Source organism: Labrus mixtus, chromosome 4 (genome assembly GCF_963584025.1).
Source record: "Labrus mixtus chromosome 4, fLabMix1.1, whole genome shotgun sequence".
Lineage (NCBI taxonomy): Eukaryota > Metazoa > Chordata > Actinopteri > Labriformes > Labridae > Labrus > Labrus mixtus.
In genome coordinates, this window is record NC_083615.1 from 18350617 (window position 1) to 18364247 (window position 13631).

The following is a 13631-nucleotide window of genomic DNA, read 5'->3' on the forward strand; positions in this document are numbered from 1 at the left end:
TATTTATAAAGCACATTTAAAAACAGTGTGAATAAATGTTCGAGGTCTGTTCAGGTACATCCAGGCCGCCACGTCTCCTAAAGACATCATCATCATGGTGGACATCAGCGGCAGCATGAAGGGGCTGAAGATGACCATCGCCAAACACACCATCAACACCATCCTGGACACGCTGGGAGAGAACGACTTTGTCAACGTCATCGCTGTGAGAAACACACACACACACACACTTACACAAGTTTCATTTTTGCCTCTGGTTCTTTGTCGTCTGCTTGTTGTGTCAGCCTTCACAGTACTGAAGGTGTTTTACCTGAAAAATAGTAACTTATTACAGGAATAGATCAGAGCATCACGCTGTTTTGTTTTAATTTTTCAGCATTTTGAATGTTTGAATGCCAGATTTAGCATTTTTAAACTAACTAAGACGTTGGCTTAAATGTCGAGGAGGAGACGTCGAGAGTGAAATGAAAAGAAAACGCTGACGCAAAGTTCAAAAACCTCGAGAGTGTGTACTCCAAACAGTTCTGTTCTGTAGTTTTCTTCTTTATTGCAATGAAAGGTTTAAATCCTGATCGAATGGTGACGGTGTGAAGATATTTGTGAAGCTGCTGCTACTTGTGTTTAAACCAGAATCTCTTGTGTGTGTGTTTGTTGTGTTTGTTGTGTGTGTGTGTTGTGTTTGTTGTGTGTGTGTGTGTGTGTTTGTTGTGTTTGTTGTGTGTGTGTGTGTTTGTTGTGTGTGTGTTGAGTGTGTGTGTTTGTTGTGTGTTTGTTGTGTGTGTGTGTGTGTGTGTGTGTTTGTCGTGTGTGTGTTTGTCGTGTGTGTGTTTGTTGTGTGTGTGTGTGTTGTGTGTGTGTGTGTGTGTGTGTGTGTGTGTGTGTTTGTGTGTGTGTGTGTGTTTGTTGTGTGTGTGTGTGTGTGTGTGTGTGTGTGTGTGTGTGTGTGTGTGTGTGTTTGGTGTGTGTGTGTGTGTGTGTGTGTGTGTTTGTTGTGTGTGTGTTTGTTGTGTGTGCAGTACACGGACTATGTTCGGTACGTGGAGCCGTGCTTCAGAGGGACGCTGGTCCAGGCCGACTTGGACAACAGAGAGGTAAGACTATGATCTGCTTCACTGAGGCTTTAAGAGCTGACCAGGAGCATTAGTGGCCAACAAGCCAACACAGTACACAAAGTACACACGCACACAAAGTACACACGCACACACCCAGGAAAACCCCTGACCTCCTCGCCTCGTCAACCTGCTGGCCTAATTCCTGGAGTGACATCATAAAACAAACTCAAGGTTTTGTATCTTTTGGTGTTTTCAGACCGCATGAACGTTTTCATAGAACTGTTGGGACCCTCCCTCTTTTATTGATTCCTCAGTGCAGGGACTATGAACTCTTTTAGTTCCTCCTTTAGAGGAACCTGTGTAGCTCCTGTGTCAGAGTAGGTACAAACAAACTTTATGCAGGTAAATGATGGATATATGTTTTACACTGAATACAGTTAAAGCTCAAAGAAAGGATGTCAAAGTAAAATAAGAAACTCTGAGCTTTATTTTGCTGCCTTATCTTTTGAGTGGACGGAGAAATTGAAGCTCACTTCAAAGGAAACACTGAAGAACTAATCTGTGTGCACCTCCGCCTCTAGTGGCCAGAATGAGAATTACAACAACAAACACTTAAAATGATGCAGGTGATTTTTTTTTTCTCACCTGCCAATATTCAGTCCAGGACTCAGACTGAGATCTGGTCCTGTAGTCCTAGAGCTCTGCTGTTGAAAGGTCCAGGCTGAAAACTAAAGGCGACGGGGCTTTACTGTCAGACCCCCCCCAGACTTTGTAACAGCCTCTCACAGGAGATCAGACCTGCAGAGTCAGCCCCTCGTTTTACTTCTGAACTCAAGTCTTTCTTTTGCAAAAAGGATTTTACTCTCAGTGAGTTTATTTGTCGAGGACAGTGAGAGCAGCAGAGAAGATTATAGGTGACCCTCTCCCCTCCATGGACAAAATATACACAGACAGGGGTCTCATGTCGGACCCCTCCCACCCCTCACATCATCTCTTTGCACTGTTGTCATGTGGCCGTAGGCTCCAGAGTCCACATGTTTGTATGTGAGGGACACATTTCTGAAGAATCTGGAAACTAAACAACCAAAGAGCTTCATCTTGATACAGTATCATCCCACCTGTGATGTTTTTAATCTCTCCTTGTGTTTCCGTCTGTCAGCACTTTAAGCTGCTGGTGGAGGACCTGCACGTCAAAGGAGAAGCAAAGATCAAGCACGCCATGAAGGAGGCTTTCAAAATCCTCAACGAGGTTTGTAGGGAGCTTTCTTTACGTTACCATATCATATCGATTCTTTGGATTCTTGGATTTGGTTCAGAAATTCCTAGGATCCATTTCAGACGACATCATGTTCCTGATCAACACAGTCAGTTTCTTTTCACCTGAAGACAAAAAACTATTCTGATGATTTTTAATTTTTTTGTGTTGCTGTGCATGGTCTTTCACTGTCTTCATGTATTTGTGTGTGTGTGTGTGTGTGTGTGTGTGTGTGTGTGTGTGTGTGTGTGTGTGTGTGTGTGTGTGTGTGTGTGTGTGTGTGTGTGTGTGTGTGTGTGTGTGTGTGTGTGCAGGCGAGGGTGAACGGTCAGGGCAGCATGTGTAACCAGGCCATCATGCTGATCACAGACGGAGCCATGGAGGACTTTGAGTCGGTCTTTGAGGAGTTTAACTGGCCCGAGCGCAGGGTGAGAGCGAGAAGAGTTCGAGTAGAACGAGACGGGAAGACTCTGAGTCGACTCAGGTTTTCTGCTCTTTAATTATTTAGCCACCTCACTGTACAAAGCTTGATGCAGGAGCAACAGTGTGGTAGGATGTAATCTTTACAAAGGATTAGGGCTTTCACACCTGCAGAAAACTCCTGAAAAACTCTGGATATTTACAGGAGGAGCGTCATGTGTGAACCGGAGTTTCTCCTCCAGCCTCCTCGTATTTTTTCCGCAGAAAGTCAGAGTGAGCTGATGTGAGAACGCAGCAGGATATAATCAGGAGAATTCACCTGGAGTGAGTGGGAGGGGGTGGTGACGTTTATTCCCTGTGATCGCTGCACGACCATAGACTGTCTGCACGCCACCTCTACCATCTCCGTGCTCTAATGAACCTGCTGCATTATGTTTCCTGTTCTCCAGTATGTTCTTCTCCACTCTTTAGTTCAGATTGAGATTCTGTTCAACTACACATAGCATTGATATAAAGACACATATTCTCGTCATAGTGTCGTATAGAGGACTCTGTTGCTTCGGAGTCCTTTTTTCATCACATCACATGCCTCAGGAGACCCCGCCCCACCCCTTCCTGTCTGACAGGGATAGTTTCCAGCTGTGAGGAGCATGTGTGAACAGCCTGAAACAACAAGCACACACCTGTTTGTAAAAACTTGTTTCTCTGTTCAGGTGCGAGTCTTCACCTACCTAATCGGCAGAGAGATGACCTTCGCTCAGAACACAAAGTGGATCGCCTGCAACAACAAAGGTCAGTGCTGTGTGTGTGGGTTGGTTCTTCACACCTGTTAAGTGACTGTTACGAGTATCAGCAGCGAGCATATCGAGGCTAGTTGTCCTCATGGGAAGCAAACACAAGTCCTTAAGGTGGGGATTTCTGAGTCTTAGGTCCTGGTGGGTTTCAGGTAAACTGTGTACCAAGGTATGGTTAAGGTTAACGGGTTACGGTTGGCAATTGGAGTCCAGGTTAGAGCTTCACAATAAACGGAGGTGTATAAAATATCCTGTCAAAGATACATTAGAGGAATATGCACGTAGGTGTCTGTGGTTACTTGTGCTTCTTCAAATGGCAACTTCTGGGGCTGAAAACATAAAATCCTGTTAATTGCAGTTCCCCAAATGGCCACTAGAGGCTGGCTCCAAAAGTGAGTCAGTCCCCATAGAGCCCCATGTTTAAATGTCCAATTCAAATGAACATGTTTACAGCCGGGTACAAAAACAGTTTGTGTCTCTAGAGTGTCATTTCTCTTTTCATGACGACTGTACGGGCTGAATGTTTTTACTAAGGCTTAAAGGGATGTAGAATTAGGGGGCGTGGCCTCTTTGAGTGACAGGTGGTAGCTGCTAGCTTTCTGCTAGGTGTCACCTCAGCTAACCCTGTCTGTGACCTTCAACCTCTGGGCCCTGTTTGTGCTGTTGGAGCCTTTTGGAGTTTTGTTCATATAAATATCAGACCAATAATCTGTCTCTCTGTGAGCTTTATGTTACTAACAGACCGTCTAGCAGTTACTAATTAGCAGGTTTATCTGTGATAACCATACCTGACTGTTTAGCTTGTTCAGTGTTCCTCACACCAGTGTTTCTCAAATGGGGGTACGCGTACCCCTATGGGTATGTGGGAGTACTGCAGGGGGTATGTGACAAATGTCATTAAAAAAAAGTTGCATCACAGCAAACTAGTGGTGTGCGAAATAACGATCTTAGACCCTGAAGGATTTAAACGTGTTGACAATCTGCAAAAACAGGGAGCTCGTAGAACAGAGCTAATGTGTTCATTTTATCATGCTGCAGTTTATGCTCCTACACAGACGCGTCCCCCCCCCCCCCACCCTCTGCTCCGCAGCGGAGTGGGATGCCCAAAAACAAAACTTAAGAGTTAGCCCGTAAAAAGAACTCCATCGTGGTTATATGCAACTGTTTGAGATACAGGACGCAGGATGCAATAAACAGTTATCTGAAGAGTTTGCAAAGTTAAGGTTTGTTCTTCGGGTAGCGACATAACGAACCCTTAACGAGCCCAAGAGACGTTAACAGTCTGCTGAGAGTCAGACAGAAAGTCTGTGATGGGAGATGTAGTTCAAGTTTATTAAAGCCATTTCAACAACAGTTGATAGGAATTTGTCTTGTAATCCCGTTATTTAAACTGATGTTGCCGGTGTTTTCTGCTCTCTCTTAGTTATTAACAAGCCTCTCCACTCGAAGCTCACCTGTTGTGATAATGGAAACGAGAATGAAACGGAGGGAGGCGATAATATCAGCGAAGTTTGGACCTCGGTTGTTGAAAAAAATGTTTATGAACAGTCACCTACAAACATTTATTTCCATGCATTAGTATCTATGCATGCTGCTTGAAGTGATGTCAGTCAGCAGCTCTTTCTGATCTCGTTCAGTGTGCAGCAGGCAGGTGAGAGTGAGTAACCATGGTGACTGTCTGTTCGTCAATCAACGTTGTCCCGCCCCCTCCGTGAATAAAACTCTTAATTCAGTAAAACTTACTTTGACCATGTGTCACAGAATAATCACATTTTGGATTATGTTTGAAGTGTACATGTTTTTAAATGAATGCATCGTTGTATAAAAAGGTACCAGATGAACCCTAACATAGATTTAAAGACACAAAAGAGCACACAATACTAAATCATTCATTTAAAATGGTGCATAAAAGCCTACAATTGTACATACAAATTTGTCAGAATGCAGGGGAAGACATTTCTGGTGTTAAAAATGTTCTGGGGAGATGTCCAGCAACAAAGACAATTTTAAATAGACTAAACTTATAAGCACAGTATTTGTGCAATTAAAAACATTATACAGGGAAATAAGTTCAGTTAAACTAGTTGGTAACTTGCAAAATCTTTTTTAAAGATCTGTATGGAAAAAAATTGTGATAGAATTGTGATATGATATTTTTTCCATATCGCCCACCACTAATACATTTTTATGGGATTTACCTCCACGTATTCTGTTCCTCCCGAAGCACTGTTTGTCTTTTGTGGGATGACATAAGCCAAAAGCTTTATGAAGACCACATACATTTGTTTAGTAATGTTCTTTTCCCAAATTATTTCCTGAAAAATGTCTTTGGCCGGATAAGGGGGTACTTGGCTGAAAAACATTCTGAAAAGTTTGAGAACCCCTGCCTCACACAATAGGAGGGAACATTGTTAGTTTTTCCTGCAGAAAGGACATCAGGCTGTTGTTATGAGCAGATATAACTCTAACTGTTTACTTACTCACTGCTCTTTCCTAGCCCTGCCCTCTTTTCCAAATATGGTCACTTCCTGCCAAAATGCAAGAACAGAAAATACACAAACCAAAGGCATCAGTGTGGCTACGTTCACTTCCTACAGATTCATTATCATATTGTGTTTCAGGTTACTACACACACATCTCTACTCTAGCTGACGTCCAGGAGAACGTTATGGAGTATCTGCACGTGCTCAGCCGGCCAATGGTCATCAACCACGACCATGACATCATTTGGACTGAGGCCTACATGGACACAGTGGTGAGAGGAGACAGCCAATCAGAGCTGAAACACATTTTCACCATCTACCTTCATTATTTCATTTTTTCAAATATACTCCTGTGAATCCTCGATCCGTACATTGATCATCGTCATCTGTCTGTCTGCTTCCTCCATGTGTGTCCGCTCATTCTCCCATGATCCTCTTGGCCTCACCTTCCATCGCGTCTGCAGCTACCAAACACCAAGGAGGTAAAAACAAAGTTGTAGTTGTAGAAGTTGTAGAAAAGTAGATTTTCATATTTAGACTTGAAGGTTTAATTATTGTTAAAATAATTTTTGGTGTTTGAGTTGGATCAAAACTGCCGTGTGGGGGTGTCTTAAAACCGCCTACCTTCTCTGCTCCAAACAAATCCAGAGCATTCAGGACCAGAATCTAAAGTTAGAAGGAGGACATACTGACTGCTGCATTGTTGTCAGAGAAGCCAGCACTTCAACATAGCATGTTTCCTTAATGTCTGATCATATAGTAAGGTCACTTTATCATTTCAGTCACTACACATCTCACTGATTGGACCTTTATAGAAAGAATATGCGATTTTTCACACTTTAATGTAGCAGAAATCAATCCTCTGAAAATAACTCTGTGAGTCATGACTACAATGAGTGTGACACCCGAGTCCAGCTGTCTGTGATGTTGTCCGAGACATATCTACAGCTTGTTTACATGGCCGGCCGCGTATCCCCTCGCGTATAAAAGTTGTTGAATTGAGGGACTAGAGAGAAGAAGAATAACATACTGTACTCACTGCTTAATTTAATGTCATGTAAGCGTTTTTAGAACACGGTCATTTCGGGTAAAATTATTCTCCTATTTGTGAAAATACGAGCATAATAAAGAGCACTAGCATTAGCATGCTAACACAACAATGCAGCGCGAGTTGTTTTGGTTTCATGCTGGTGCTCAAGGGCGACATCTACTGGATCAAAAAGTCACACATTTTTCCTTTAAAGCTGATGATCTTCATTCTTCGACTTAATTTGACACTCTTCACTCTCTTCTACCAACAGTTACTTTGTTATTCTAAGTGCCAGAAATTACCGAAAGTGTCCCTACAGAGAGAAATCTTTCTGTTAACCAACAGATGTTTACATCACTCTCTTCAAAGGCGCCAAACTACATTGACAAGTACTAACTGTTAAAATGTTGTGATAGTGAGACCTCCATGTTGGTTTAAAGATGTATGAAGCATCACCTGGGGTCCAACCGTAGAGCTGCACAAGTCTAACATGATGTCAAAACAAACATGAAATGTGAAGATGCTGCATGAGTATTACATGTTTAAAATTAAGATGATCAACCTCGAACATCCGTTTAATCAAAAACATCAAGAACACATTTTCAGCTTCATGAAGCAGGTGCAGGATTGTTTATCTCAGGGATTAGAGTTCATAAGATTAGTCGTCTTCAAAATTAACCCTTTTGTGTTGATTGTTTATCCGTGTCTCAGCTGTTCACCACCAAGGCTCAGAGTCTGCTGCTGATGACTTCGGTGGCCATGCCGGTGTTCAGCAAGAAGAAAGAGACGGTCAGTGCTGTGAAGTATTTAAGAGTGAAGCTCCCCAAAACATGTGTGCGAAGTTTCTTGTTCTAAATCCACTCTGATCCTGTATTTGATCATGCCTATAAACCCCTCTATTTCAGCCCTGCTCAGAACAGGCTGTTTCTGTGTCTGTACCTTTAAATGTAAATGAGCTGTGTCTGACCATGCCCCCTCTCTGGAAGTGCTTGGGTGTCTCTGGCTATCTCGCTCCATGTCCTATTGTTTACGGTGAGAAGGCAGACTCAGAGGGCAGAACAAACACCTAGCTGTGGGAGTGTCACCCACCTGGGGGAGGGGTTACTGCCCTTTGTGATGTCATGAAAGGAAAATCTCCAAACGGCCTGTTTGAGCACACCTTTTCTGAAAAGTGGAGCAGACAAAAGACGGAGAGGATGGACTTTTCTCATCATTGGGGGGTTTGTAGACGGATAGAGACGCATGTTAGTGTTAGAAAAACATGGTGAAGAGGATTTTACAAAATATGTGACCTTTAACATATTGAATTATATTCTATCTTGATCATATATGTGTGTCAGTTACTGTGGCCACATTTATATGTATTTGTCATTGTGACTTGCAGACAATTTAATTTTCACTGTTCTTGACGATAAAGAAGATAATAACTTAATTTCTCCTTCTTGCTCTTCAGTCGTATAATAACTTGATGAAAGTTAAACAAAACAAAAACACAGAGTCCAGTTTTTACTTCCAACAGAGGAGCAGACCGGCAGACGTGACTCTTAAAAAAAATAGTTTTAAATGATGATTTATACATTAGTTTATATTCTGACTAGTATTGACTCTTGTGCCTGTCTCTCCAGCTGTCCCATGGGATCCTGCTGGGTGTGGTCGGCTCCGACATCCCGCTGATGGAGGTGATGAAGCTGGCGCCCAGATACATGGTGAGTTCAGGCACGTGTAACTGTGTAGGAATTGGAGCTTATCCAAACCATAGAGAACATTAAACAAGAGAACAAGCTCGATGTTTGTGTTACGGGCAAGCAGCAACTGAAGTGTAAAATCCTGCAGTTCCTCGAGTGTCCACTAGAGACTGGCTGCAGACGCACAGGAAGTCACATACACACCCATTCAAAAAAGTCTGTTTTTACAGCAGATATTAACATGTTTACAGCCTGGTACAATAACCAGCTCAACCATTTAGGGTAGGATCTGTACCTTGGCACCCAAACAGAAGGCTGGCAAAAAAGTAGGACGGTACAGATCAGTTAATTTGGGTAGCATTCCCAAATTTTAATAGTGGAAACGCTAATAAATGATTATTACTGTACTGAACCAGACCGCTTTGTGGCGACGGGGCTTTCGACTCTAATTGGGTCCTTAATTTGCTAAATGAACATCAGGCTGTTTTGAAGAAAAAACTGGAGATACAAATCATTCAGTCAATGGGAACATTTTTACAGAGGGAATAAATCTACTGGCCTAGAACCTTTTTAAGTCTGTGGTGAGCAGGCGACAGGACAATTTCCCAACACCTACGGTTTCCGAGGTTTGAGTTTTAAAAAATAAACTTCACAGGCACCTGCACAAGTAAGAGGCACTGATCATAAACAGGTATACTAGTATTTATCATGTAAACAGAGATATGAATAACCAGGTTTCTCTGTGTGCATGTAAACAACATATCCTGAATATGTTAAAAACCAGGATACTTGAGTCCATGTGAACGTGATCATAGACTTCTTCATTGTTCTTTTTTTACCAGTGGAGTCGCCCCCTGGTGGCCGTGAGAAAGAATGCAGGTTATATTTTTAGAAACCAGAGATCACGTCCTCTTCTCACAAACAGCCTCAGATCCAAAGTGAGACATGACACAACTCATTTAACACCTTCTGTTCCTTCTTCTTCTTCTTCTTCCTCAGCTGGGACCTCACGGTTACGCCTTCCTCATCACAAACAACGGCTACATCCTGGCTCACCCTGAGCTCCGACCTCTGGTGAGTTCTTCTTCTTCATCTAGGAGAGTTGCAGCAGCAGCTCTGATTCTCTTTCTCCCCATTTAAAGGATGAGACGCTAATGTAATGAATCTTGTGTTTAGAGAAAGAGGTCTGAAGTGTTACTGTGATTCACATCTCAGACACACACACACACACACACACACACACACACACACACACACACACACACACACACACACACACACACACACACAAACACTCACACATTCAGTAACAGTGTGTCCTCTGTCCAACAGTATAAAGATGGGAAGAAACTGAAACCAAAGCCGAACTACAACAGTGTGGATCTGTCTGAGGTGGAGTGGGAGGATACAGAGGAGAAGGTAACAACACACACACACACACACACACACACACACACACACACACACTCCGGTACTGATTGGATTGAGCATTAAGGGGACTGAACGCCCTCTGTGGAAAATATTGGTGTTCATAATAAGCATATCTCCAGGTCTATATATATCAGACATTTCTACTGATACTGTAACCATTCACAGAATCAAATGTTTTATTGTCTAACTTAATGATGAACTTGTTTTTGTCTCGTTTGATCAGCTGAGGACGGCGATGGTGAGGGGAGAGACCGGCACCATCAGCCTGAACGTCAGAGCGTCCATCGATAAAGGGGTGAGGAATCAAACCAATTTACATCTTCACACTACATCACCGACCTGCGGCTCCTTCCCTCGCGTCTCATTCACATCTACTGTCCTGTCTAAATAAAGGAAAGAAGCTCAAGATGAACTCTTTTAAGCTGAATCCTTCAATCCTAACATGTTTCGATTTTCACATAAAGAGTTAAAAAAATGTGAAAGAGAAATGAAAGTGCTATCAAAGAAAACTTAGCCAACGGCTGTGGCTCAGTGGTAGAGTCGGTCGTCTGTCAACCGGAGGTCGAGGGTTTGATCCCCAGCTCTTAAAGCAACATGTCCGATGTGTCTTTGGGCAAGACTAGTGACGGTCACTTTACATAGCAGCCTCTACCATCCATTCAGTGACGGATCACATTGATGTTTTTCTTGTTCTCCTTCAGAAACGACCTCTGTACCTCACAAACGACTACTTCTTCACAAACATCGATGAGACACCTTTCAGGTAAATCCTTTTTTTTTTCTTTTAATCTCCTGCCCCTTTGAGCTGATTTAAAGGAGCTTTTGAAAAACTCTTAAGGCGCTGTATACACCTAGTGTTTTTTATGGGGCAGAAAAGCGCTGGCTGTGTACTCTGGAGTGCTTGTCTGCGTCTTGTCTCTATGACAACAGTCGCTTAAAAAACGGCCTCTGTATGACCGACACTGCTTTGTTGCTCTTTGTTGTATGTTATATGAGAAAAGACACAGCAACACAAACCGAAATCACAGGTCGACTTCAGACAGACTAAAATGCTCCTTAGCTGTGATTTAAAAATATTCATGTTGTAGAGAGTCTGACCGAGACGAGGAGCTGTAAAGATGACCCAGATTTATTTGATGGAACCCCAAAAAAAGCCTAATTTAATGTGGAAAAAAATAATTATCAGGTAATAATTTCTAAAGCCATTTTTTTCTGCAACTGTGCTGATCTTTCACTTTTGATGAATTCAGTTGCACCTCTGTGATTTAGCCACTAGAGGGCAGCATTTCACACCGTCTTCAGTCCACTCGCTGTGCAGAGGTTTCACCGTCCTCACCTCTCTGTCTGTGTCTCTGCAGCTTCGGCATGGTGCTGTCGAATGGCCACGGGAGGCTCACGTTTATGGGAAATGTGTCAGTGGAGGAAGGTAGGATTTCCCACAATCCCCTGCAGTAAAGACCGTAAACCCGCTGCTGTGTCTGAAGCTGTGGTTGGTTAGAATTCAGACAACAATTCAACATGCTCAGCCAAAAGAAACATGATGAGTCGAACAGCACTCAATGAATATGAAGGTTTCCTTGATGCCTGCTCTGTTCTGGGTTTTTGCTGCTTCTCTCCCAAAACAAAGCCATACCTCCAAATATGAATAACTGAAATCCGAGTGTTTTCTTCACAAAGTGTTTAACTGACTGAAATGTGTTGATTAAGATTGACTTACCTTTTTTGTTCCTCCCTCTGCAGGCCTGCATGATCTCACCTCTCCAGACCTCAGCATCGCCACCGAGTGGTACGTCCCAAACTATACATCCTCTTTTTCAAACATGGACTCTTATTTAAAGTCCTCCTGAAATTCTCTGGAAACTTGCAGGAGTTCATGTGTAGCTTATGTCACCTTCAACAATTAATGCTCAAAAGCAGGTTCAGACATCAAATCTATCCTGTGTAAATGTCTCTCTGAGTCATGACTGTCTACAATGAGTGAGAAGCTCGAGTCCCGCTGGCTGTGTTGTTGTCAGTGTCGTGTTTACATGGACGGGACGGCCGGCTCCTCCCCTTGTGTGTAAAAGCTGTTTTAGTCAAGAACTAGAGAGAAGAAGAAGAACATACTCACTGATTATTTGGATGTTAGTAAGAGTTGTTAGATCACGCTCATTCTGTGTTAATTTATGTGCAATATAAAGCTACGAGCTAACTAAAGAGCGCTAACATTAGCATGGTAACACAACAATGCAGGACACAGGGGATTGCAACTCGAGCCGAGCTGCTTGCGCTAAACTCCTTTGTGTGACCGGGAGTGGAGGATTGTTGGAGGTGTGTCTCTGGAGGAGAGAGGAGGCTTCAGTATGGAGGAGGTGTCGCCAAACAGCAGATTGTTTTAGTTTCATGCTGGAGCTCAAGGGCGACATCTACTGGATCAAAAAGTCACACATTCTTAATTTAAGAAACATGAGAGCATCCTCATCTTGTTTTCATTCATGTTAAACAGTCAGCAGCGATCAGGCAGGATTCTGTGTATTTATAGATCCTGATTAAAAAACCTTCTCCCCTCAGGACATACTGTGAGACCGACATCGATCCCGCCCACAGGAAATACTCCCAGCTTCAGGCCGCCATCCGCTACCTGCTGGGGAAGGAACCCGACCTCGAGTGTAAGTCCTTCAACCCTTTATGGAATACATTTTCTAATTTCTATCTCAGTTTAAAAAGTCTTCTTTGATGACAGTTTTTTATAACAAGCACAAGAACAAAATCTTTGAAGAGGTTCGTTCAGACCGATGAGTGTGTGACTGTAAAAATGAATCTTTGTGTGACCGAGCCTGTCCGTTGCCTAGGTGACGAGGTGTTGCTGCAGCAGACACTGTTTGACGCTGTGGTGACAGCTCCACTGGAGGCCTACTGGAACGCCCTGATGCTGAGCGAAACGTGAGACGCTACTTATTCAGCTGCATGTGACTCCTTAAAGGGACAGTTCACCCACAAATATAAATCTTAAGTTCAATGAAGTTTAATAAACTGTTTAGTTTATTTTAGAAAAGGGACACGCCCCTGGTGCCCCATTACGATCCTACTTTTGAACAGCTCGTCCCTGTGTGTGCAGGGTGGAGCCCGGGATCGAGACAGCCTTCCTCGGTACTCGTGCCGGCCTGATGAGGATCATGAGATACGCGGGAGTGGAGAAACGAGTTGCAAAGTAAGACTGAGTAAATTCCCAACTCAGCAAAAACAAAACTCACAGAAACAGAGACGAGCTCAACCATGATTAACCTTGTGCTATTTTGTCCCTTCAGGCCCTCTGTAGATAGTCGTCCTCAGTGTCTCCCTGTAGTCACAGTGATGTAAAAGGACACTGCTGCATCTTTGAATGTCTCATTTCACTTAAACAAACTCTCAGACAGCTCAGCTGACGAGTCCAAAGTAATATCCACCTTATGACATCACACATTGACCTTTGTTACCGTTCCTTTGAGCTGTTTGATCTCAC

General features: G+C 43.1%; 2 protein-coding genes and 1 long non-coding RNA gene across 3 annotated transcripts in view; 1 reads left to right on the forward strand and 2 right to left on the reverse strand.

Moving 5' to 3' along the window:
* Positions 1 to 13631, reverse strand: part of zgc:172145 (Ferritin light chain, oocyte isoform-like) — a 331670-nt gene that overhangs the window by 296263 nt on the left and 21776 nt on the right. The gene's annotated exons all lie outside the window — the stretch shown is intronic.
* The window catches only part of LOC132973573 (uncharacterized), a 226488-nt gene that overhangs the window by 104864 nt on the left and 107993 nt on the right, over positions 1 to 13631 (reverse strand). The gene's annotated exons all lie outside the window — the stretch shown is intronic.
* The window catches only part of LOC132973572 (voltage-dependent calcium channel subunit alpha-2/delta-4-like), a 61125-nt gene that overhangs the window by 16037 nt on the left and 31457 nt on the right, over positions 1 to 13631 (forward strand). The window contains exons 8-25 of the mRNA XM_061037123.1: positions 55 to 205; positions 1017 to 1091; positions 2212 to 2301; positions 2622 to 2735; positions 3441 to 3519; positions 6143 to 6276; positions 6469 to 6486; positions 7746 to 7823; positions 8660 to 8740; positions 9719 to 9793; positions 10052 to 10138; positions 10374 to 10445; positions 10852 to 10913; positions 11509 to 11576; positions 11891 to 11936; positions 12701 to 12798; positions 12982 to 13072; positions 13248 to 13340. Coding sequence (XP_060893106.1) covers positions 55 to 205; positions 1017 to 1091; positions 2212 to 2301; positions 2622 to 2735; positions 3441 to 3519; positions 6143 to 6276; positions 6469 to 6486; positions 7746 to 7823; positions 8660 to 8740; positions 9719 to 9793; positions 10052 to 10138; positions 10374 to 10445; positions 10852 to 10913; positions 11509 to 11576; positions 11891 to 11936; positions 12701 to 12798; positions 12982 to 13072; positions 13248 to 13340 — 1512 coding nt within the window. The remainder of the gene's footprint in view (positions 1 to 54; positions 206 to 1016; positions 1092 to 2211; positions 2302 to 2621; positions 2736 to 3440; positions 3520 to 6142; positions 6277 to 6468; positions 6487 to 7745; positions 7824 to 8659; positions 8741 to 9718; positions 9794 to 10051; positions 10139 to 10373; positions 10446 to 10851; positions 10914 to 11508; positions 11577 to 11890; positions 11937 to 12700; positions 12799 to 12981; positions 13073 to 13247; positions 13341 to 13631) is intronic.